A 23,166-nucleotide genomic window follows, 5' to 3' on the forward strand; every position below is an offset into this window, starting at 1 on the left:
CCCTGAATGGTATGATCTGAAGTGACACCGTTCATGTTACCGTAGACAGAACTCTGTCAGTTTTTTTAACCCTTATTTTGAGCAGTTCATAATTCTTCCATAAAAATGAATGTTGGGCTGAAACTTGACAAAGGGCTGACATACAGACAGGGCCAAGTTATTAAAGGGGCCTCATCCCGGTTTTGGATTTTATGCCAAAACTGCAGGTACCTATGATAGCATTTAGAACTCTAAATATCTGATTTGCAGGGGGAAAATTGCACATGCAAAATTAAAATGAGATTTGGACGTCCAATTGCTATTAATTTTAGGGGGAACGAGGCATATAAATCTCTTAGATAGTTTTGAACAGCTCAGCCTTGTTGGCACTTTTCATTAGACCCTCCCAAGGTCCCAGCTTGAGAGCCATTCCACCATCGCCCATGCAACTACGAAAATGTTTTTCTGTCTACCGCTCAAAAACTAGCTTCAGTGTTGCAGGCCATTTGCTCATCCTGTAACCCAGGGATTTCATTATTTTCAGGGAGCAGGGTTGGCTGTTACCTTTGGACTTTTCCAATAACACAGTCGTGAGGCTGCCCAGGGGGGCCAGCTCCAAGGCAAAGCAGAGAGGATGGATACTAATCCCGATCAAGGAGACGATGCAGGGGTGTTGCAAGGAGTGGAGCATGCTGGCTTCCTGCCGGAACTCTGAGAAGTTCTTCATGGCGTCCATGGCTCGCAAGTGCTTCAGCATGGTATCTAGCAAAACACATGGCCCTCTTTTCACTTCTGCACATGGCATTGCAATAGGTGAACCAAGCAATGCGGCATTAGCGGTTTTCTTGAAAGCTAAATTTCTTTGTAGGATTCTAAGAGCTGCTAAAATGACTGTAGGATGCAAACAACGTCCTTGCTTATTCTGATTATGGTGCTTTGGGCCAGGCCCTCCTTAGCACGAGCTGCTAACAGGCATTATTGCTACTGTCAGTGGGAGTTACACAGGTACATTAGGAAGCAATTGGGTGTGGGATTTTCAAAAGCTCCTGTATGATTTAGGAGTGTAAGACCCACTGAAAGTCAGGGGGACTTTCAGCAACTGCCTATATATAGGACCATGAGGCCACCACTCCAGGGGGCACCATAGCTGGCAGATAGCACTAGGAAAAAGCTTCCGGCGACGGTGCATGCAGCGTGCACGCCTGCATTGGAATGAACATGAGCAAGCACTTGAAGAAGAATCTGTCATCTCTCCCAAACCGAGGATCCACCGTGTCAGGGCTACCAGTCCCCCGCTGGCCAGCGCATGAAGGACCAATCTGAGACTCCAGGTCAACTGACTAGAAATAGCAGTGTAGATGTTTAGGGTCAAGCTGGAGCCTGTACCTTCCCCACCCCCACTAGGTTTCAGAGATCCGGCCCGAGTGGGAACCTCTACACAGCTATTATTAGCCTTGTAGAACGCGCCCTGTCACCCCAACTCAACTGACCCGGGCTCTGAGATTTGCTGCCGTGGGGTTTTGGTTTGGTTGGTTGGTTTTGCTGGGGAGATGTACCCAGAAAGGCTTTTTAAAATACAACAGACTTCCTTCCCTCACATGTTTTGTTGGTTGTCGTAAAGTTGTATTTAATTACATGCTGCCACCCCTTAGCGGACTGAAGACGAGTCAATCATAACTTGTCAAATCGCTGCAGACAGAGCAGATTTAAAAAGATACCCCGCACAATAGCTCTTTGCACTATACCTGTTGCCGAATTAGGAGTACTCTTGCATTTCTTAATCTGGTATCGCTTCACAGCCACTGGTTTTCCTTGGTATTGTGCCCGATATATAATTGTTCCACTTCCACCCTGGCCAAGAACGTCGTTTTCATTTTCACTGTATTCCAGTTGGCTTTTTTCCAGAAATAGTCTGCCAGAAATGTAAAAAAAAAAAAAAAAAAATCGTTTACAGGAACTGTAATTTTGCCCATTAAATCTGATTTTTCCCCCTACACTTGTTAACGATTTTCATCTCAGCAAAGGTTTCCGCTGAGAGGAGGGGGCTGCAAAAGTCACTTTGTCATCCCTAGCTTTTTTGCATGCCAGTCCACATTGTACATGGTTCTCACAGGAAGAGCAACTTGGGCAAACATGCAAAAAGGGCCGGTCACAGAGTCCATCACAGCTCATCAGAAACACATAAGAGCCTGAACGCCTTCCGGGTGCCAAGCTCCATTTCTAGACTGATGATGTAAAGCCAGCTGATATGGACAATGTATGGCCCGTTTAATAGGTTTTTACTTCCTTTGCCTTCCAGCAGGACTGGCCTGTGCTCTGAAATCTGATTATGCTAACCGGCAGGCTGTCGCCAGGCTGCAATTCATCATTTTCCCACCTTTCCTGAGCCAGCTTTTACAGTCACTCTGACATCAAATGTTTCCACTCGCCTTCTTGTGCCAGTCAAATAAAACTCTGACAAATGACACCCCTGATGAGGGCCCACATGCTGCGTATTGGCGAGTTTATCTAGAGTGACCCATTAAAACTACCCGGAGAAAGGAATGCCGGCTGTTGAAATGATTTATTTGACGGGCACATGGGCGTTCAGGGAGCAGCTGGTTAGGATGCCAGTTTGTTTAAAGAGCCCTCAGAGATCTGCACCACACCCAAGAGAAAGATCTGAGTCATAAAGACAGCGTGAGCGGTAAAGGACATAGGACTGCTGTCTACGTGTCCAGGGGTCATTATGAAGGTCCCCCAGATACTTTATAGTCTAATTAGTAAGTGCAGAGTCTTTACTCTCTGGAGCCCCCCATGTGCCTGTCTAACACACAGTCACACATATGGGGTGATTTATCATCAGAGCCATGCAAAATGTTTACACTGGGGCCAGGTGAATGATGGCTGCTAAAGGCTTGTAGGGTGACCAGATGTCCCGATTTTATAGGAACAGTCCTGATATTTGGGGCTTTGTCTTATACAGGTGCCTATTACCCCGCCCCCCCCCCCCCCCCCCCCCCCCGCCCCCTCTGTCCCGATTTTTTACACTTGCTATCTGGTCACCCTACGGGCTTGATGAAAATGCAAAACTCAGTTTCATCAAAGAGGGTCAGCACAAACATTTCAAGGGCTATTTAGAGGTTTTATGTCAAATCTAGGTAAAACTTCTTGGCTCTAGATCAATTTGCTTTGAGTACGTGTGTTCACTTATATGCAAAACTGAGTGGTGTCAACCGGAGGCAAATGTTACACAACAGGTGCAATGCAATAGTTATATGAAACTCTTATCTGTTTAATCCAAGCATGGGAATAAATATGTCTACTTCTCCCTTAAATCTGTCCCTAGATTAGGACTCTTCCTCCCATGTAAAGCACATCATAACTTTGATGCAGACATCCATGTCTGCCAGATTCGATGCAAAGAGACCACCTAACGAACGTCATCAGTTGACTGTCCTCAACAATCTAAGGTTCTCCCGGTGCCTCGTAGGTCAGAGCAGCAAAACCACAGTACTGTCAATGAAATGGGTTCTTGTGGGTGTCAGGTGCCCAGCTCCCATCCTGCAGCCACTCGGAAAAATAAATACTTCGTCGCACCGCATGTGCAAACCTAAATACTTATTGAGAGGGCCTCAAAAAATCAACGTGAAATGGGATCGAGCTTTCCACTGTAGCCGGTTCTGGCAAGCCCTCCTTTTCTGTCTGTGCTGTGGTATGCGATGCAGCAAACAGTGGTTCGAAGTAGGGATGTAAACTATCGTTTAGCAAAACAACTGTTTAAACAATACAAATTTACATTGTTTAAACGGTTAACCGCTGTGATGTTTTACAGCCCTAGGGGGGTCGCAGGGGGCACCCGGGAGCTGGATGGGGGCAGCCCAACGCACCTCGGCCCTGCCACTGCATGGGGCCCTGGCCCCTCCAATCACCCCTGGAGCCCGCCGCCCCCCAGCCTGCGGGGGGGGGCAATAAGGCACTCAGTGCCCTGCCCATCCCCATCTGCTGCGCCCTGCCCATCGACCCCCTCCCGCCATGCTCCTGGCGTGTGCAACTTGGAATGGCCTTTCTGTGAAAAGGCAAGGTCTGGTAGACAGGCAGACAGAGCTGCAGTTACAGAAATGCTGTCCCCATACGGAGTAAATATCTAGTCCCTAACTAGAACCTGCAAACCTTTTGATGCAACCTCACGCTCTCCTGGTGACTTCCCGGACAAGCTTGGAAGAGAAACTTTAATACTTTAGGCGATTTTCTGTCCTGCCTTCAATGCCCCAATGCAGGGAGCAAGTAGGACTGGGTTGGGGTCTGGCTAGGAGGGGGTGAAAAAGCATGAGGAAAAGGGGTTGGGCAGAAACAGCAGAGGAATTGGGGAGGTGCAATAAAGCAGAAACCACAGGACATACATGAAGGAGATCAAAGCCTTTACCAAATAGTTCCGGGTCACTTGAGGGCATGGGGGGGGGGGGAACTGTGCCAGTGTTTCTTTTCTTTTCTTTTCTTTTTTAAAGCAGCAGTTCTCCCACCCTTGTTCAGTATTAGGTTTGTAAAATGCGCTAGTACCAGTGGACTAGGCTCCCTCCGTTAGTTGGCGGATGAAAGTTTTCCTGAATTAGTGGGAAAAGTAACCTAGAATAGCTTCCAGGGGATTAAAATCTAGGATTTTGGTCTCTGTGTAAACGTCAGGAAATATATCACTGCTTCCTAGAGCAGATTTGATTTGATGCCCACTTTCTGCTGGGTCAAATATGCTTTAGACAGCAAAAGTGCTTTCATTTTCTCAGGAAAGGAAGTTGCGCTATCCAAGCCAATTACAGGGTACAGGATTCAATCCTCTTAGAAAAGTAGCTAAGTAGTTTAAAGTTTCTGTCTGGGGCAGCATGGCCTTCTATAGAGTAAAGGGCTCCCTGCAGAGGAGGAAACGTCTCTCTGAATTGCAGCCAAAGCCCCTGAATTTGCTGCTGACGCGGCGTGTCCTGTATCATCCCACAAGAGCAGAAGCTGCAACCTGAGCAAGCGGCACTGGGAAGGGAAGGTTCCCCGGGAAGGGGCTGGAGAAATTCATTGTCCAGAGGCCTTGTAAGAGCTGGAGGCTGAAGTTAACTCATTTCAGTAACCCACTCCTGGCTTCCAAATTAAAACCCCACATCTGAACTTGGGAGACGTTTGAATCCAAGCCTCAACACTGTCGCTGATCCCCAAATCAAAACATCCCCCAATCTTAGGGCAGTTCAAATACAGATCTGGCTGGGCACTTTGCAGCGCCCTCTAGTGTTAGCGCACTGTTAAAAGCACCCATGTTATGCATTACAAGGGTCCTGAAAGAGACGTATTGCACCGAGCCGTGGCCAGAATATGTTACCAGGGACAGTGGAGAATAGGATCACCTTTAAAAAGCGACTTGCACGTTGCACCACAGGAGACTTTACAAAGCAATGAGTCAGCTGCTGACAGCGCTCAGTGACTGTGTAAGCAAATGTAATGACTAGGTAGGCGGGTGTGTAGGCTAGACTACAGTGACATGCCTAGGCGTCAGGGAAGATGAATTTGTCTCCACATCAAGGGTCAGTATAGACCTCTAGCGGAAGTGAACTAGAAGAAATGCAAACTGAATTATTCATAGAAATTTTGAAATTCAGTCAATGGTTGTCAAGTACCATTACCTGGCAGGAAAATCTGTCATGAAGAGCTCTGGCACCAGCTCTTGCAGGGGAACTGGGATGTCAGGGTGACTAGGACATGTGATGCAATCCATTTCTATAGCAGTCAGAACACAGTCCTCCATGTTAAAGTACTTCTGCTCTTCCGGTTTATCAGGAGGGCCATTCTCCGGTGTTCTAGAAGTTGCACAGATGTGGCATGGGACGTACTGCTCCATTAGCAACGTTCCGTCACTCTCCGTGGCAGTGAGTGCTAAAAAGAACAAATCACAGATCTTGAACAGCTGTGCCCAGTGCATTCAGACATACACCTAGTCTGCAGTGCTTTAAAAGTCCCAGGCGCTCACGTAATCCCAGACTGTTGAGATAACTCAGGAGCCCAGCAGTTTTCCAGTTAGGGATCAGGAATAAGTAACCATGCTGGGCATGCAAATAATACATTTTCAGCACAATAGAAATTTAAAAGTTCATGGATAGGAAAAGCCTTTTCATGAAGCAATTCTCCAGGGTTCTAGTTAGCTACATGTCAGCAAGCTGGAGTCTATTGTAATGAATAGAACGGCACAAGAAGCATCTCTATCCCTTTAAAACAGTGAGAGATAGAGAGAAAACTGGCATAGTTCCAGTTTTCTGACTCTGCAATAGCCATAATCAAGCAGACAAGGAATCAGAGACACAGCTCCCAGAGTTCATGGGCCAAAGCGGTCTTTCGTTTGACAGAGTCTATCGTAAATGTTACTTTAGCGTGGGGGGTTCTGAACCTGTGAGTTAGAGGGTTGTGACCAGCTTGCTAAATGGGAAAGGGGATCCTGGCTGGATTCTGGCTACCCGGGCAGACCATTCCAGGGTAGGAGAGGTTTGTGGGTATGGAGGAGGGAAAGGGAGGTCCCCAAGATGAAAATTGTCTAGAACCGCTGTTTTTAAAGGTGTTGGTGAGACCAGATTGGCTAGAACGCCCTTCCCCTGGGGCAGAAACGGAAGTGTGTGCAGCAAAACACAGTCCGAGGCAGTCATACTCAGCTCTCAGTGGTTCAGGAGATTAGCGATCAACATTACCCAAAAGATATTCGTATTTAAACAGTATAACAGGGGAAATACTTAGTTTATATATATATATATATATATATATAAAATTCTCACAGCAAAATGACTGGCCAAGTGCTATTATTTTATCAATTACAATTGGTTAATAACATAGTAAAAGCACCCTGACTGGTTAATAACTTTAGACTGGTTAATAATTAAATCACACAGCGTTTTAATATCACACGTTGCAAAGAGCCGCAGGAGACACATTAAAGAGACACTTATGGCTCGCGCGCCTCAATCTGAGTATTGCTGGTCTGAGTAGGTAAAAGTCCTAATCCACGAAGTGCACCAGGAAAAGACATTTCCCCTTGTCAGGCTCTGGTGGATTCTAGCTGAACTGGAAATCAGAGAACGTTGTGTTAATGGGAGCAACATTTCTGGAAAGTGCCATTGAAACACTGAATGAGTCAGGCCCCTCCCTCTGAGTGTGCAGGATTCTGGAGTGGTTAGTGAATGACAGCTCCCCCCCACAATTTGCCTTGTAGGCTGTTAATCTATTTCTGGTTCCTATAATTCTGTAGGTACCAGTCTGAAAAGCAACTATAAGAATTCGTCCTTAGACAACTGGAGGCACTGGATGTGGACGCTGGGCATGCACATTGTAAGTTTTAGAAATGGGTCAACCAGTCTTGCTGGATGGGCTACTGGTTTGTCTTTTTATCCACATGGCCCATTGGCTGGCATCCTCCACTTGCATCTATTCTTTGGGATCCCAGTGCCGCTCAAGCTTCCGTGATTTAAATAACACCAGTAAAGCCAAATTCAAATGAAAGCCTTTACCAGTCCCCCCTCCTTCTCAGAGAGATCTCAGGTAAAAATAGAAAAGCAGAGTCAATATATGACAGCTCACAGCACTATTTTCTGATGAAGATCTCAGATCAATACATGCCAACACTTGGCTCTAAAGCAGTATGCGGTGACCTTGAAGATAGCACATCGGTTTTTTTAATCAAAAATCTATTTGTGGGTTGCAAACATCACCTGGGGAAACAGTGGGCCTGATTCTGATTTCCCTTATGGCGTAAATCAGTAATAACTCCATTAAAGTCAATACCGTTACATTGGTACAAAACTAGCAAAAGGGGCTCAGCCACACTGATTTAACCTACCTAAGCAGCATGGACTCCTCTAAAATTCAGTGGAGGCTCTGGTCACTGACTTCTGCAGGGCAGGTTCAGGCCCAGCTTGTGCTGTAACATCTAATTTATGTTTGCTTTTATGATTTTGAGGCCTTGAGCTCTCTCTGGATACAAGGCTAACACCATGCGGAGTCTGTAAAGATTTGTCTTGTATCGCACTGAATCTGCTGCTGCCTCTCGATTGTAAGATCCTTGGAGCAGGGACCTATTTTGAGTTTTTTTAGCACTCTTTGTGCACACTGACGGCACCGTCCAGGAATAATTTGCAAAATAGGGTGTTGGGATGTACCAATATACAGAAAGCTACTGTAGTTCTTCTTACCTGGAAACCATTGATCTATCAAGGAGTTGACATGATCTGTGATGAAAGCCATTGCTGAAAAATCCCTCACTTCTGACTGGCAAATGATTTTAATTCCACCACTTTTTTTCTTTTTCCAGTTCACATCGGAAGATTCCACACTATGCAGGGGAGAGCATGAAACACCCAAATAAGGCATTTATAAAACATGAATGTTAACAGTTTTTCTTTAGAAAAATCATTGATAAACAGAGCCATAAAACCACAAGTAGTTAATAAGTACTTGAAAGGGAAAGTGTCTTCAATTACACATAGATATGATTCCCAAACTGAATCTACCTGACAAATGACTTTGGAGAGAGTATTCTTGCACCGAAATAAGCAAAAGCTGGATGCTTACAAAGTGCAAATAGTAAAGAGAGGATTTTGGAGATTATACAGGAGGCAATAAATAAAGCGCTGAAGGATTAAGTGTCTTAAAAACCAATAATAAAACTCTAAGGACTATATTTTCAAAGGATCTTCAAAAAGCATGCTTGCAAAATATGTGGCTGTATCCATTTGCATTCAACACCTGGTATTTGTGCACAGAAACGGGCTCTCGTGCAAACTGGTTAATTTTATGCAGAAGAGCTGAACGTCCATTTGCATCCTGAGTAAATGGGCTTTGTGGGAGAATTTAGTACGGACAGGTAGATGGTATACACCCGCCAAAGTCAAGAGAGAGGGAGGATGGTCCAGTGGTTAGGTACTAGTCGAGAACTTGGGAGACCTGGATTCAAGTCACTGTTTTGCCACAGACTTCCTGTGTGACCTTAGGAAAGTCACCTAGCCCCAGATTCACGAAGGCATTTCGTTACTTAACTCCCATTCATTTCAGGAGGAGTTAGTAACCTAGGAACTTTGAGGATCTGGGCCTTTCCGTGTCTCAGTTCCTCATCTGTAAAATGGGGAATAGCACTTCCCTGCTTCCAACGGTGCTCAGATCCTGAAGTAAGGAGAAAAAGGCTCTAGGACAAAACTCCATGGCTGATAATCTAACCTAGTCGGGGGAACAGTGTCCACATCTCCAATATCCAAACTCTGGGCCACTGCATCCATGGAAGAACAAATGCAGATGCTTTGCTTCACTGAACTGGCTTAGCCACACCCACATCTCACGTGCCCCCTTTGGCAAGGAAAGCCACGGGGCATAAGCCACACAGAAGGACGAAAGAAAGTGCCCTCTGTGCTGGCATGAACTGCAGCCACATGGCAGTTTTAAGAGCACAGTGTAGAGATCTGTTCATCCAAACACCCGGTTGCATGTGAAAATGCAAGATTTCACACAGGCAACGGGTTCTGCTCCAAACGTTACTTTGCATTTTTGGAGGTCTTTATATTTGTAGCTGCAACAATATCTGTGAGAAATAATAAGTGATACATTCATCAACAGACAAACAAAGTCTAATCCATCACTGCTGAGCTCTGGCTTTATAAGATGAATTATCTATCTACATATAAAAAAAGCCTCCTCTTCCGTTGAAGATAGTGAGTGTGTAATATTTGGGTCAGGTCTTCCATGAGTGGTTTCATACATGCTATACAGCTTACGTGCAGGTTACAAGTAAGTGCAGATTACCTGAGGTAGCCGCCATCAAAGGTGACAAACAGACCTTCCTGCCAGTAGACGGTATGAGTTCTTTTGACGCGGAACGTGCTGCAGCGGTTTCTTTGAGTGCCTGTGAAGCTGTAGATGGTCACGGTCTTGTGCCGGCTCTTGGTATTCTTCTTGTTCTCAAAGAGCTGAAACGAGCAGCGTGACACAGTAATTCACGGAGCTGTCTCACGCAGGGATTCCCCTTAATCAAGCAAATGGGGTGACCCTTCATTTTCTGGCCATCTTGGATATTTTCCATCATTTTTCTAACTAAAGTGCCCGGAACTTGTAAAAGAGCTCACGAGGGGGTGAAAATAAATCCAGTCCTGACTATGTCTGCAGCAAAGTAACAATCCCAGATCACGTAGAGCAGAACGGCCTCAAGCCTGTGAACATAGTTCATTCTGCAGCCCTCGAGCACATTCATTAAAATGGATTTTGTGCTTGCAAATAGAAATAGGAACAAACCCCTTTAGTGAGTGATCAAACAATTATCTGCCTCCAGTGCATCGAGCTGGTATATCCACCTGTGTCAATATTTGGGAAGCTGTTTCAACAAGAGGAAAATGACTTTCCTCTATGCTATTTAAAAATAGTATGTCGAGAATTCAGCATGACCATCACTCAAAGGCCTGGAGCGTGAACCGATCAATGGGATCCTTCCCACTGATGTCAGTGGGTACTGGGAAAACTCCCCAGTGAGGTGCTTAAGATTTACTTCCTGCCCAATGGGATATAATCAGAAATGCTGCTATGAGAGATTTTTACACCATTCAAAAAATAATAATGACCTGTAAAAAAAAATCATCTCCACATTCCTAACATTTAGAGAAGCCTTGGAAATGGAGTGTCCCTAAACAAGAATGTAATCCTTTTTCTTTAGGTGTCCTATAGTATCGACAGCGCTGATACTAGTTAAGTGGACAGGTTTAAGAGGTGGCAGGGTAGAGCTAATGGGTAATTATAATGGTTTCCAAAGGAGCTACCGGGTTACCACTGGAGAGATGCTGCTGAATTCACTTGTGCCACCACCACCCGCGACATGAATAGCTTTAACCAACCATGCAAACACTATTTTTATGATCAGGCTCACCACTTCTACTCTTAAGGCCCTGTCCTGTAACTCTTGCTCACACAAGTAACTAGATTGAAGACAATGATCCCAATTCTCCTCTTAGTTCAAACTGTGTAAATCTGGACCAACATCACTTCAGCGGGGTTACTAGACTGGCATTGAACGGGAGCAGATTCTGGACCAAATGAACCGTTTACATTAGCCAGGGTTGCAGGATGGGTCTGTAAGGTTATATCTACACTGGAATCACAGGGCATGACTGCAATTCATGCACACATAGCCAAGGCTAGCTTTAGTCTAGCTAGCTCAGGTCCCGAAGCAGTGAAGCTGCAGCAGTGCAAACTTCAGAGCATGTAGACTGGTGAGTAATTACCCAGGGTTCTGCATGGACGCGTGTTCCGCCACAGCTCCGCTGCTCAGACGGGGCCCGAGTTAGCTAGATTAAAGCTAGTTCAGGTATGTCTACTTGAGCTGCGATTACAGCCAGCGATTGCAATACAGACAGACCCTAAATGATTACAAGCAATCAGAAGACTTTGGATGCAGTGAAACTGCAAAATAAGCCACACGTTATGGGAGAGAGAGAAATAAACTTTGTGCTATATTGACTGTCAATTCCTCTAAACAATGCTTAATTGTATAAAAATGGAGTCCGATTTCAGTAGGACAATTCCTGCTCACTTCACTGACATGAATGATGCTATTGAAGTCAATGAGATTTCTTGCATGAGCATAGCGAGCAGAATGTGGTCAATGGGTATTTGTGAATGAACTCCCCGTGGTATTTACGGTTTCATTAAATGGCATCTTTAACGGTTTTCACTTTCTGTTTTGTGAATGTAGTAACCTACCTGGAGATCCATCTCTGCAAGACTGATTAACATTCTCGCTATGAACCTTTGCCAAAAGCCAACTGGGACAAAACTCATCTTGAACACCCTTTGGACGGTGTTTGTGGACTGGTGGCGTAAGCCATGGATATCTAATGCTGGTTTGGCTGGGAGGAGATGAGGTAGGAGGTAGCTGAAACAAATAAAAAGAGACAGTTCAAATCTTCAACAGCAGCTTTACAACAGCAAATATCTTGTGCTGTGTAATAACTAAGCTTCAGTGTCTGATGAGCATTTTAATAACACAGTCTAGTGCATATCAAGAACTTGGTGAGATCACAGCAACATATGAAGAAGAGACAGAGCTACTGCTTTAGGACTTTGCTTAATTTATGGTATGGAAATAAGCAAGTGAAGAACAGGCATTGTACGCAACTCAGTGAGGTCTACTGGAGAGGATAAAAATCAATATGAAGTGGAGAACATTTGCACAAACAAAAACTAACTGCATAAAACTAGGTTTAGTCACTAGAATGGTATTTGGTTTCCATTGAATTCTGAAGTGATTCTTGGACTCATTCAAGATGACACATGTGAAGATGCTCTCCAGATAACAGAGAATACAGCTCCAATCCTGCATGAATCTTTGAATATAAAAACCTAGGAGCAGATTTTTTTTTTACTATAGTTGAGCTTCACTCAGCACAGATGAGAGGCATGTGGGGTGGGTAGGTAGGTAACAGGGAGACCACAGTTACAACTCCCTAATCGTGAGGGCTGGACCCCTCCCCACTCCATGCATTAGTGCAGTCTATGGATTAGTCCAGTTTACCCCAGTCGTGCCTGGTCCCTGAAGGACTATACTGGAGCTGAGGATCAGCTGACTATAGTTCTGTCCCATTCCCCTACATACCCAGGACAAATCCCTTTTCTCTCTCAATATGCCCCTATGCTGAGTTGGGGTGGGGAACAGTTGGTACAGCAGCCAGCTCTGCTAGTTGAGAGAACCCTTGTCTTGGGGAATTCTCAGCAGGCCAGTTACAACCGAAATCCAGTTACTCCATACCATAAGAGCCACAGAAAAGGGCTGGGTTGTTTTTGAGAGTCAGACCCATTGTAGAGTCACCATAGCACAGAAAGCTTTTGGTTTCCACAACGCTATTGTAAATATATAGTTAAGCTAAGCTAAGGTGGGAGAACACGCCCGTTTTGAAAAGCAAAATGAGAGGTTGCTGATCTGAGAAAATCATGCAGAAGTTATTATTAGGTAAATGACAGTTTTCAGTGATGGGGTCCTCAAAGAAGCAAATTGTGTGCAAGTCTCCTTTAAAATGGGCTTACGCCTTTTGATACCTACTAGCAATACTTCTCAAGCCAGAGAGGTACTGCTGTAACAAATACATTAATGGCCACAGCTCTCAGCCCAGCCTTGAATTTTGTACTCAAAGTCAATTGTGCGTGCAGAACGGTGCATGTGAATGCCAAGATTTAGTTATCAAACTATCGGATTGGTAGTCACAATCAAGTAGCTAAGCAGCTGGCTAAATTTGATCATGTGTGCATTGCACATGTTCTTCTTATGCTTTGAATGTGGGAGCAAAATTATGGCTTCATAGTGAGAAGATTTTTCTAAAAATCTAGCTCCACGGGGCTAATGTAACAAACAGACAAACAAAGTGCACTTCTATAGAACCCCTTTGCAGAATTGTACACTCTATAGTATTATACCCTGGAAAGGTACAGTGAGGAAAAAGATTAAGGGACTTAACCAATTTAGCAGGAGGTCAGTGGCAGAGGTGGGAAAAGAACAAAGTAATCTTGGATCAACGTATCATGCTCTAGCCTCTAGAACACAATTTCTCTTACGTAAGTAAACCTATAGTGCCCGGTGAAGGTCAGTATTAGAATAATCAATTCAGAAAGCCACGCATCACTAGACAGACTATTTTAAGGACCTATTTTTATATATCGTACATCTAAGGTATGATAATCACCCTACAAAACACATTTGGAATTTTAAACCATGACAGAAATTTCTTCAGTTTGTAAACTGAAAACAGCCGTAATTTAACAACCAAGACAATGCTGAGCTCCATGCATCTTAGGCATAGTGAATTCCAGGGATGCAGAGCGTATCGAACTAAAAGCTCTTGCTCCATAAAACTAGTGGACACACCTTGTGACAGCCAATAAATTTACCTCGGCATATCTAAAAAAGTGCCTAGGAATGTAAGAAATAGGAAGGCCAATGAGGTCTGCTGGACCAGAACCACTTATAATACAGAAGGAGATTTAATGCAAATCTTGAAAAGCTGTGAAATGTATCCCTGTCCACCCGTCTTCGTGTGCAAACTGGAAGCTGCTTTCTCTGCCAATTGCAGAAGGTGGAAAGCCCTATCAGGCAATCTAGACAATAATTGCAACAGCCCAATCATAAGTAACTGCTTTGGTCTGCCAGGCACAAAAATTAATGCAAGCTGCTCTAGCACCTGTCCATCAATGGTAGGAAAGGTATTGTAACCAGGAGGCTTAGATGGCTCCAGATAGACAGGGTAAAGTATAAAATAACAACCCGTTTCCTTACTACTGAGGCAGGGACAATGTAATTGCCTTGGAGAAAAACAGCAGATAGTGACAAGGAGTCAGGAAGGCATTTGGGACTAAGCAGAAACATTACGGCTTTATCTGTGTTAAGCTTGAGAAAATTTGCTGGCAACTGGGACTGGGTAACTGACAGCTCTAATGATAGCACTGTGAATGCCGCACTTGTACTAGCATTTCCCAATTCCTGAGGGGGTTAGAACGATGCGGCAGTGCTACAGCGGAAGAGCTAGGAAATGACAGGCAAATGCTGTACCGAAAAGGCAATATGGTTACGACTTAACTATTAACCCAACAACAGACAATCGACTACCAGAAAGAAAAATGGAGGGGAGGACAAGGGAATGGGGAAAGGGATTCAATCACATTGAAGTGAACACGGTCTCCGTGTCAAATTCCTAATGCAACCATGGATGCATATCTCGTGATGAGCTTTATAAATAAGAAAGAAACTTTGTCACTTAAGACGTGCTTTCCTGTGCTCACTGAACTGGGGATGAGATATTTAACTCTTGCTCTCAGGGGTGACGTGATCACCAAAATTTGGGAGCAGTTTCTCCCCCGGGGAATGCTCGTGGGATCGTAAAGATTTTTGCATTACTCTGGAGCCTGGATCATCTGTTAGAATCAGACGGTGCATATTTCCTATAAGGCAGCCATCGGTGGGACTCTGATCATGTCTGCACAGGAGCAGGAGATGTAATTTCCACTTCAGGCAGACATACTTGTGCTTGCTTGGAATGAAGTTAGCACACTGAGAATGCCACTGTAGCAGTGCGCAGGGCTAGCTGCCTCGGGTCTGTACCTAGGGTTTCAAATGGGACTGTACTCAGGGCAACAGGCCCGGCCGGCCGCCCATGCAGCTCCGGCCACACTGCTATTTTTAGTGCGCTAGCTCAATGAAAGCCAGCACAGATACGTCTATCCGAGCTGGAAATTACACATCTGGTGCAGACATACCTTTTGTCTTTGCCATCTTCTATTATGACTAGCTTACATAGTCCGATACTTTCGAATGGGGAGGCCATCTTCATTATGACAGCTAACTATAGTGAGACAAGCTGGGTGAAGTAGTATCTCTTTTTGCACCAACTTCTGTTGGTGGAAGGTACGAGCTTTACCCAGAGCTCGTCTGCAGGTCTGTGTAGCTTGGAAGCTTGTACCTTCCACTAACAGAAGTTGGCTCAATAGAAGGATATTATCTCACCTGCCTGGTTTCTCTCAAATCCTGGGACCCATGAGGCTAAAAGAACTCTGCAAACAACTATGTAAGCTTTCTACAGTGACATGGCTGGCTAATATTCACTGCCTAAATAACCACTCTCCCTCTGGCTTAGCCATCCCCAGTGATCATTACCAACATACCTGTTATTGGCTACTGGTAGTGCAATTTCAAACTTAGCCAGAAACTGGAAATACTGTTCTTCTGTTTGTTCAGTGAACCCTGTTCCAACTAACAACATCCTGAAATCCTCTGTTTTGATGACTCCATTCTTGACAACAGACTTTGAGCTCTTAATATTAAAAATTCTCTGAAGACATTCTGATAACCAGACTGGATCCAGGAAATAGAGGTTTCTCAGTCCGTGGCTGGTGTCTGGGAAATGCAGCAGCGTTCCTGTTTCTATAAGAAAACTGATGGCTGTAAAAAAAACCAGAATAGGAAGATACCAATGTTATGAAACCATACTCCAGAGAGATCAAAAGAAAGCCTTGATCGCTTTATGCAGACAAGGAATAGCCCAGAAACATCATGGCAGCATGTCGTCAACAACCAGCTAATAGCATTTACCTGTAGAGGCAGCGGCTAACTAGAGTTTATTTCATACAACACAGCTACAAATACATCTCACCGCTTTATTGTCTGCAAGATACAAGCTTTCAGGCTATACAGAACCCTTCTTCGGGTAGTCTGCCCTAACTCATTTCTCTGCCCTGTCATTTCTCACGGATACAGAATTCCCATTGCTGGGGGTACTGCCCGAGTAAGGATTGCAGGACTGGTCCCTCATACTTGAAACTCAGGGCAGTTTTAATAAAATACAGCAAGATTCACTTCTGCAGGATGGGTTGAGACAATATCACAGCACGTGTGCAGACAAAGAGATGAGGCTTTAAACTAGCAGCACACACAATACAGCATATTCTGGACTGATTGTCACTTGGAGGGGAACACCCTTTTTAATGACAATAGATAGTGACTAGATTTTAGGGCCTGGGAGACTTCCTAGGACACTTATTCCTCTACCCACGATTGTTACTAGTTACCTGAACAGAGATTTGCACAGATTCAGAATAGTTACAGTAACTATCTGTACAGCAGCTATTTTTATTATCATAATATCTGTAAATCCCAATCAACCCCATCTGCTAACTTCCAAGCAATGACTGTGCTCAAGGAACATACCAGCTTGCAAGTCCTCATAGTCTTTGATATCATTTCCAGGGGTTTGCTCTACGATCTGCTCTATTTGTTTGTCTGTTAGATACTGCACCTCATCATTTTGACTTCTTTTCTGTTGTTCTGCTAGGATGGCTTCTTGGAGACTCAGGTAACTTCTTGGTATCTGTAAGTCACATAAGGAAAATAGCATCACCAACTCCAAACTGTCACACTAGTCAGCAGTTGGGTTCGAAGACACATTTGAGAAGCAAGTTTATGAATGCATTTGTTTTCCAAAAATCAAATCACCTACAATGTTTTTGTTTGCTTGTGTTCTTTTTTTTAAGGCTGCTGATACACTGTCCATATTTCCTATAACTATAACCAAAAACCAAACCAAACCCTGAAAAACCTCTTGTTACCTAAAACAAAACAAAAGATGACCCACGTTCGCCACGATTCTCATTAGAAAAAACCAAAACCAAAAACATGCTCACCAATCTCGCTGCAAGCTTCTGCGAGCAAATAGAGCTGCCTACGTCCTTCATGTTGCTAGTAACTTGGAATATCAGCTGGCGGAGCCCATCGAGACCTTCCAGGGTCTTACACGATAGCTCGCTGCAAATGAAAACCAGGGGGAAGGATGGTGAGCCTTTAATATAGATTGTGATTCTTCCTTTGGGATATGTCTCCACTGGAATTAAACACCCGCATCTGGCCAGTGTCCGCTGGCTTGTGGTAAAATTGTGGTAAAATTGCTGGGTAGATGTCTGGGACCCTGTGAGAAGGGAGGGGCCCACAGCCCATGCTTCAGCCCAAGCCTGAACGCCTACATTGCAATTTTGCAGCCCCAGCCCAGGTCAGCTGACACAGGCCAGAGGCGGGTGTCTAATTGCAGTGCAGACATACCCTTAAAGCCACTATTTCTTTATCTGTAATTTGGAATGTCTAATTCCCTAGGCTAGAATAAATGGGGGTGGGGTGGGAGCAGGGTGTTCTCGGCGAGGAGCCTTGGCTTTGGGGAAAAATACTAAGAAATCTGAGAAAAAGACACATTGAACCCGATCCTGGCCCTCCCTACTCCATCCGCTGCATGCTGCTCTGTGGCACAACGCGCCCTCCCTTAGGGGAATGCCCTGGTGGCATAAAGCCAACGCATCTAGCTCTCCACCACCCATTCTCCTCCCTCCGCACAAGCAATGCTCATGGGCAGGAAGTACAAGGAAGTGTGGCTGTAGGGTGCCACATGCCAGCACTTCCCGGCCAGCAGGACAGTCCACAGGACACCGTTCTTGTCCAACTGGTTCTGCCAGCCTCAGCTTGAGGGAGGTGGAACGGGGGCCCCTTTGCCCCGCCCTGGGTCCGGCACCAAGTGCGGCTGGCTGGACCCCTCTTTCTGCTTGCTCCCTAAAAGCCGGCTTTCTTCATCTCTCTCCCAGCTCGGAAATGCCGGTGTCTATATCATGCTACTCCTGGCCTCCGGGTTTGCCACGCAGGAGCACGCCTCTTCTGCCTCCCCTCACAAAGACTCTTTCTTACCGATTCCACACATGGTGTGGGGGCGGGGAGGGGAAGAAACTTGTTTTAAAGGAGTATCCTGTATTTTAAACCCTGGCCATTGACCGGTGGCGGGCAGGGGGATGGGGGAAAACGTGCAGCGGGGAACTGAATGAATTGCTGATCAGAGTGCTTTTGTCTCAGCTGCACAAAGGCTTTCTGCAACACATGGAAACGTCGAACAGGCCCCTGGCTGTCCCGGAGAAGTGCTCGGAGGAGCCGTGTTCCTGCCGGCTCCAGGTGAATGATGGCGAATGAATGAAACTGTTTGGGGTGGCGGGGGTTGGGGGAAGGAGGGAGAAGGGTCACAGTCTCTCCAGCTGAGAGGAAGTGAATGAGGAAAGGATGGCTGGACTCTGGAGGCGGAGAGCTGCTGGGAGCCGAGGGTGCTGGGGAGAGTTTGTGCAAGAATATTAATGAAGAGTTCAGGATCGGGGGAAGGGAGAGAGTGGTCCGTGAGGGGTGCAATGAGAGTGAGCGGGAAGTGACGGCACCGTGGTAAAGGGCAGCACCGTTACACGCCGCGAACTGCTGCTGGTGCAGCCAGCACTGTACACAGGGTAGGCCCTGGGTAGGTAAAAGCTGGAGTCACAAGGATGTGTCCTGGGCCTAGCTGTAAATACAACGCCTGTTACATGCTGAGAAAAGGAGTCTCTCTGAATGTGAATGTGAGCACTCGGCAAGGGTGGGAGCTGGGCCATCCACCCAGCATCGGGTGGTTTTCCTGATGTTGGGAAGCATACAGAGGCTGGGCTGCTCCGTGTAGCGTTGGTTTCCCAGATGCAGAAGGTCCTGGCGGAGATCTTCACCTGGACAGTGGGTGCAGAGTGTGAGCCGCCGGAGCAGCAGTCTACCCTATTTGCCGGCGTGGGGAACTTGACATCAGCTACTGGGCCCACGCAACTATTCCCACCATAGGCATTGGGAATTTCCAGCTGCTGGGGTCAGGGACAGCCTGACAAGTTGCTGCTGTCTCCACACTTCTCAGCATCAGCACACTGCTCGGATACTGGGACATGTGAGTCATCTATTCAGTTTCCCAGGCCGAGGATGCCGTCTTCCCCGAGTGCACTCTCTCTAGAGGCAGAGGTGAGAGAGCTGGTTTGAGCTCCATGACCTGCTTATAAAATGAGAAGTCACAGACTCTTTGGCCTTTCTCAAATAAAAAATGATGTGGACTGGAAGCCTTTTGAGGCAGGGACCATCTCTTTGTACTGCATTTGTACAGCATCTAGTACAATGGCGTCCTGGTCCATGACTGGGGATCCTAGATACTATGGTAATGCAACTAATAAATAATAACAGGGTTGTAAGATTATACGGAATTTATCTTGCAAATATTTCAAACCCCATCAATATATTGCTAATTGGCAGTAATAATGATTAGACTTCATTGAACAGTAGCCCTCTTTATCTCTAAATGTTTGCGACATTAATTGCTCAATGGATAGAAGTTAATAAACTTTATCCTTATTTTACTTAGAGGGAAAATGCGGTACAAAGAGAGCAGTATAAGTGATTTGCCCAAGGTCACAGCTGTGAATAGAACTCAGGAGTTCCTGCCTCCTAGACCTACGTTCAGACCACCATAGCATGTTGTTCTTCCCTCTCTCTAATTATACCAGGAAAAAAGATTCCAAAATACAGGTGAACTACAAGTGAGTTTTTAGATCTATTTTGTTGCCAAGGAAACCAAAATTTATAAAAGCAACTTACATTTATGTGCCATAAAGTATAACTCATTGGTTGAAATGCAGCAATATAAGGGATATTGTACTTACTGTAAGTGCTTGAATGTGATATCTGGAAAGCCAGTAGCTCTTGATCCAGATGGAGAGCGACAAAGAGCCAGGACATATGCCCTAAGAGTTGCTATCCTCTCAACGCGAAATTTAGTTTCGATAAGGTCAAGGTGTGTTCCGACCACTAACACGACAGAATTCGGGGCCTTGGCCTGAAAGAGAAGATGTTGACCCTGATTTGCACCCAGACAACATCATGTATGGAATGGAATGGAAGTGGTCAGATGTCAAAGAATACGTTTCACCCAACTCAATGGGATCGCTTCCACTTAAGTGGAGAAGAGTCTGAACCAAATTCCTGGATCCAAATAACTTTGAACTTGGGGGCAATTCAGAGCCCCTTTCTCTGGGTACCTCTACACTTCAATTATGGGTATCTGCTGTCAAGCAGACATATCAGAGCTGCCTTTACTCCAGCTAACTCAGGTACCAGAGCAGCGAAGCGGCAGCAGTACGTGGTTCAGCACGGGCTTTACAAGCCCCCCGGGAACGCTGGATAATTATATGTGTGCTACAACAGTTACAATCCTCTAGTACCCCAGCTAGCTAGATTAAAGCTAGTTTGGATATGTCCACACAAGCTGCAGTCACACCCCATGACTGCAGTATAACCATACCCTCTGTTCTGGTATTAACTCAACCCCCAGATCCAAACACAACTGAACTCTGAATCTGAACCCAGAAGCTCAGACCAGTCTTTAGGCAACAGAATGGAATTTGGCCATGCAGCGCCCTGGAGACCTACAGATCTGAACGAAAAGTGTTCAAACCATAACATCTCTGGGCCAGAAGAATGGAATAAGTGGGACTAACCCGCACAAGATAGAAACTGCTTAGAAATCCCCCCCCAAAGCAAGCTGGGGAGAGGCACTAATTCCATCATGAGTATTTGCAGCTTTGTCTTAGCCTGAATTTATAAATCAGCTTTTGTCTCATTCTCTGATGTGTATAGACGATGAATTGAAACCATTCAATGTAGTGACCTATCTATGGTACAGTGACAATTTATATGCCACGAGCAACATACAATTCACAGATAGCTGAGCTCATAAGAATGAATCTAAAGCATCCCCATTGACGTACCGAGTTGCTACTAGAAGAATTCCCGCAACCGAACGTGACTTCTTACCTCAATGTTCAGCAACCAGAACTGAAGGTTTGCAACAGCCTCTTCCCCTAGTGCCAGGTTCCACACAACTATATACAAGGCTTTGTCTGTGAAGAAACACTGATTGACTGTGGACATGCTTGCTGGGCCTCCGATATCCCAGACGTTGAATTCCACCGAATCCACCTACTTAGACAAAGAGAAGCGTTTAAATCAAACAGCTAGAGCAAGTCCTAGGGAGATAATAGTTGAAGTCTAAACCAAGGCCTGGGTGTCTGCTAACATATGACACTAGAACGGCATCCATGTCGCAACTGTGCCTCAACGAAATCAAGATCAACCAGCAATTATTAAATGTGGCCACCATTTCCAAGCAGGAAATCAAAACTAAATGACTTGCTGCTAAGACTATAGTAGTGCGGTTGCTACTGGTAAATCTCTATGTAACGCTATGGATGCTCCAGCACAAACAAAAGTGCCTAGGTGAGTTAGGTACCGCACACCCAGTGAAATCAAAGGGTGCCTAACCTGCTTAGATTTCAATGGAAGTTAAGAGCCTAAATCCCTTTGGGGATCTGGGCCTTCGTGCCCAGAAGAAAAGGCTGAAAGGTTGTCAGAAGTGGGCACATTTAGTAGAAAGGGAAGATATGAGACATGACTAGTGATAAATAAAGGGATGTTTTCAAGAGGGCAGAGACCACAAAACGAAGAACAAACCAGAAGAAAGAGCCTGAGGCCGTACTACGAAAAACATTTTAACTACAGTGTAAGAATGCTGACAACTGGAGAACGAAGCAAGCTGCCATCGGGGTGGTGAATCACAAGAGTAAATTAACACCGTCTACACGGGCTGGCTTAGGGATAATGACGTCAATCTAGCACTGTTCTAAGGGGCAGACTACATAACCCACTAGAGATCCCTCCTGACCCAAAACATTCTACACCAGCGAAGTATCTCTGACCATTATTCACCTTGGCTTTGAGTCCAGCTGGCTTCTGAAGCTCCCATTTTGTTGTCCGTATGGTAGTGTCACTATGCATCATCTGCGGAGCTTTCCCTGTCTGTAAGATCTCGATAAGCGTTGACTTGCCCTGCCGTGGAGGACCGATGATAATCATCTTCATCAGCTTGCATTTCTCTGCTTTGCGCAACTGAGCCCGTAAGTATGCTAATATTGTTTTAGGGCCTATTGGAAAAAAGGGTGGACGTACAATCCTGTGATTAGCCTGGTGAAAATGTGCAGCAAGGCTGTTAAAAATTTTCTGCAGCAGGCTTGCCAGTAGAATAAGTATTTGCACTGCAGTTTCTCTGCTGATTGAAAGGGCTCACAGAATAAACAAAAGGAAAGAAACGCCAGATCTGATCCCACAGAAAGGTCAGCCCAGCAAGCGTCCATGAGTCAACGTAAGGAGAAAAGAGTACTTTCATTTTCACTCCTCAGAAGCTCAGAGGGAACATAACATCCTAATGTAGCATTGCAAATTCTCAGTACTTTCTTATACTTTCATGTTTCTAGTTCAAACAAGGTTTAGACCGCAGCCCTCTATTTTAGAAGAAATAATTCCTTACAACTTTGTTTCTATAGGAGTTTCTTTAAAAAAAAAAAAAAAAGACTATGCTATTGTACTTGGTCCAATACTTTACAGCTTGCAGTAATGCTACTCTGCAGTGTTTGGGGCCAGCATTGCAAAATACGTTAGAAGGGCTGTCAAAATATTATCGACTATTTGCAGTCCTATGAAATCCTCCAACAAAGTTCTCTGGCATAATGTATTGCCAGCAAAGCATTGCATTTACCGGTCATTCTTCTGACCTAAAAATCTATCTTAAACTGAACCAATGGTTGGTGTTTAGCACTGAGGGCTGAACAGGGGTGCAACCAGAAATGTCCTGAGGGGAGGGCCTGGAACCAGAATTGGTGGAGAAGGCAGCATGAGGAGATGGTGCACAGAGTTCTGGGAAGTGGGGATCCAGGTCTGCAGTGTCTTGGGAGCAGAAGCCCCAGGAAATGATGTCGCTCCCACTA

At 45.2% G+C, this 23,166-nt stretch overlaps 1 protein-coding gene across 1 annotated transcript in view; it reads right to left on the reverse strand.

Annotated features, from left to right (window-relative positions):
• The window catches only part of LRRK1 (leucine rich repeat kinase 1), a 103,262-nt gene that overhangs the window by 18,262 nt on the left and 61,834 nt on the right, over nucleotides 1–23,166 (reverse strand). The window contains exons 16-27 of the mRNA XM_067556095.1: nucleotides 22,112–22,326; nucleotides 21,161–21,325; nucleotides 20,011–20,183; nucleotides 17,170–17,290; nucleotides 16,697–16,856; nucleotides 15,655–15,931; nucleotides 11,710–11,881; nucleotides 9,766–9,929; nucleotides 8,166–8,305; nucleotides 5,619–5,868; nucleotides 1,725–1,891; nucleotides 544–741 (exon numbers count right to left, since the gene is read on the reverse strand). Of these exons, the coding sequence (XP_067412196.1) occupies nucleotides 544–741; nucleotides 1,725–1,891; nucleotides 5,619–5,868; nucleotides 8,166–8,305; nucleotides 9,766–9,929; nucleotides 11,710–11,881; nucleotides 15,655–15,931; nucleotides 16,697–16,856; nucleotides 17,170–17,290; nucleotides 20,011–20,183; nucleotides 21,161–21,325; nucleotides 22,112–22,326 (2,202 nt within the window). The remainder of the gene's footprint in view (nucleotides 1–543; nucleotides 742–1,724; nucleotides 1,892–5,618; nucleotides 5,869–8,165; nucleotides 8,306–9,765; nucleotides 9,930–11,709; nucleotides 11,882–15,654; nucleotides 15,932–16,696; nucleotides 16,857–17,169; nucleotides 17,291–20,010; nucleotides 20,184–21,160; nucleotides 21,326–22,111; nucleotides 22,327–23,166) is intronic.

The sequence above is a fragment of the Emydura macquarii genome, unplaced genomic scaffold, assembly GCF_026122565.2.
Source record: "Emydura macquarii macquarii isolate MOO-44397 ecotype Brisbane River unplaced genomic scaffold, CSIRO-AGI_Emac_v2 contig_1644, whole genome shotgun sequence".
In the NCBI taxonomy this organism is placed as follows: domain Eukaryota; kingdom Metazoa; phylum Chordata; order Testudines; family Chelidae; genus Emydura; species Emydura macquarii.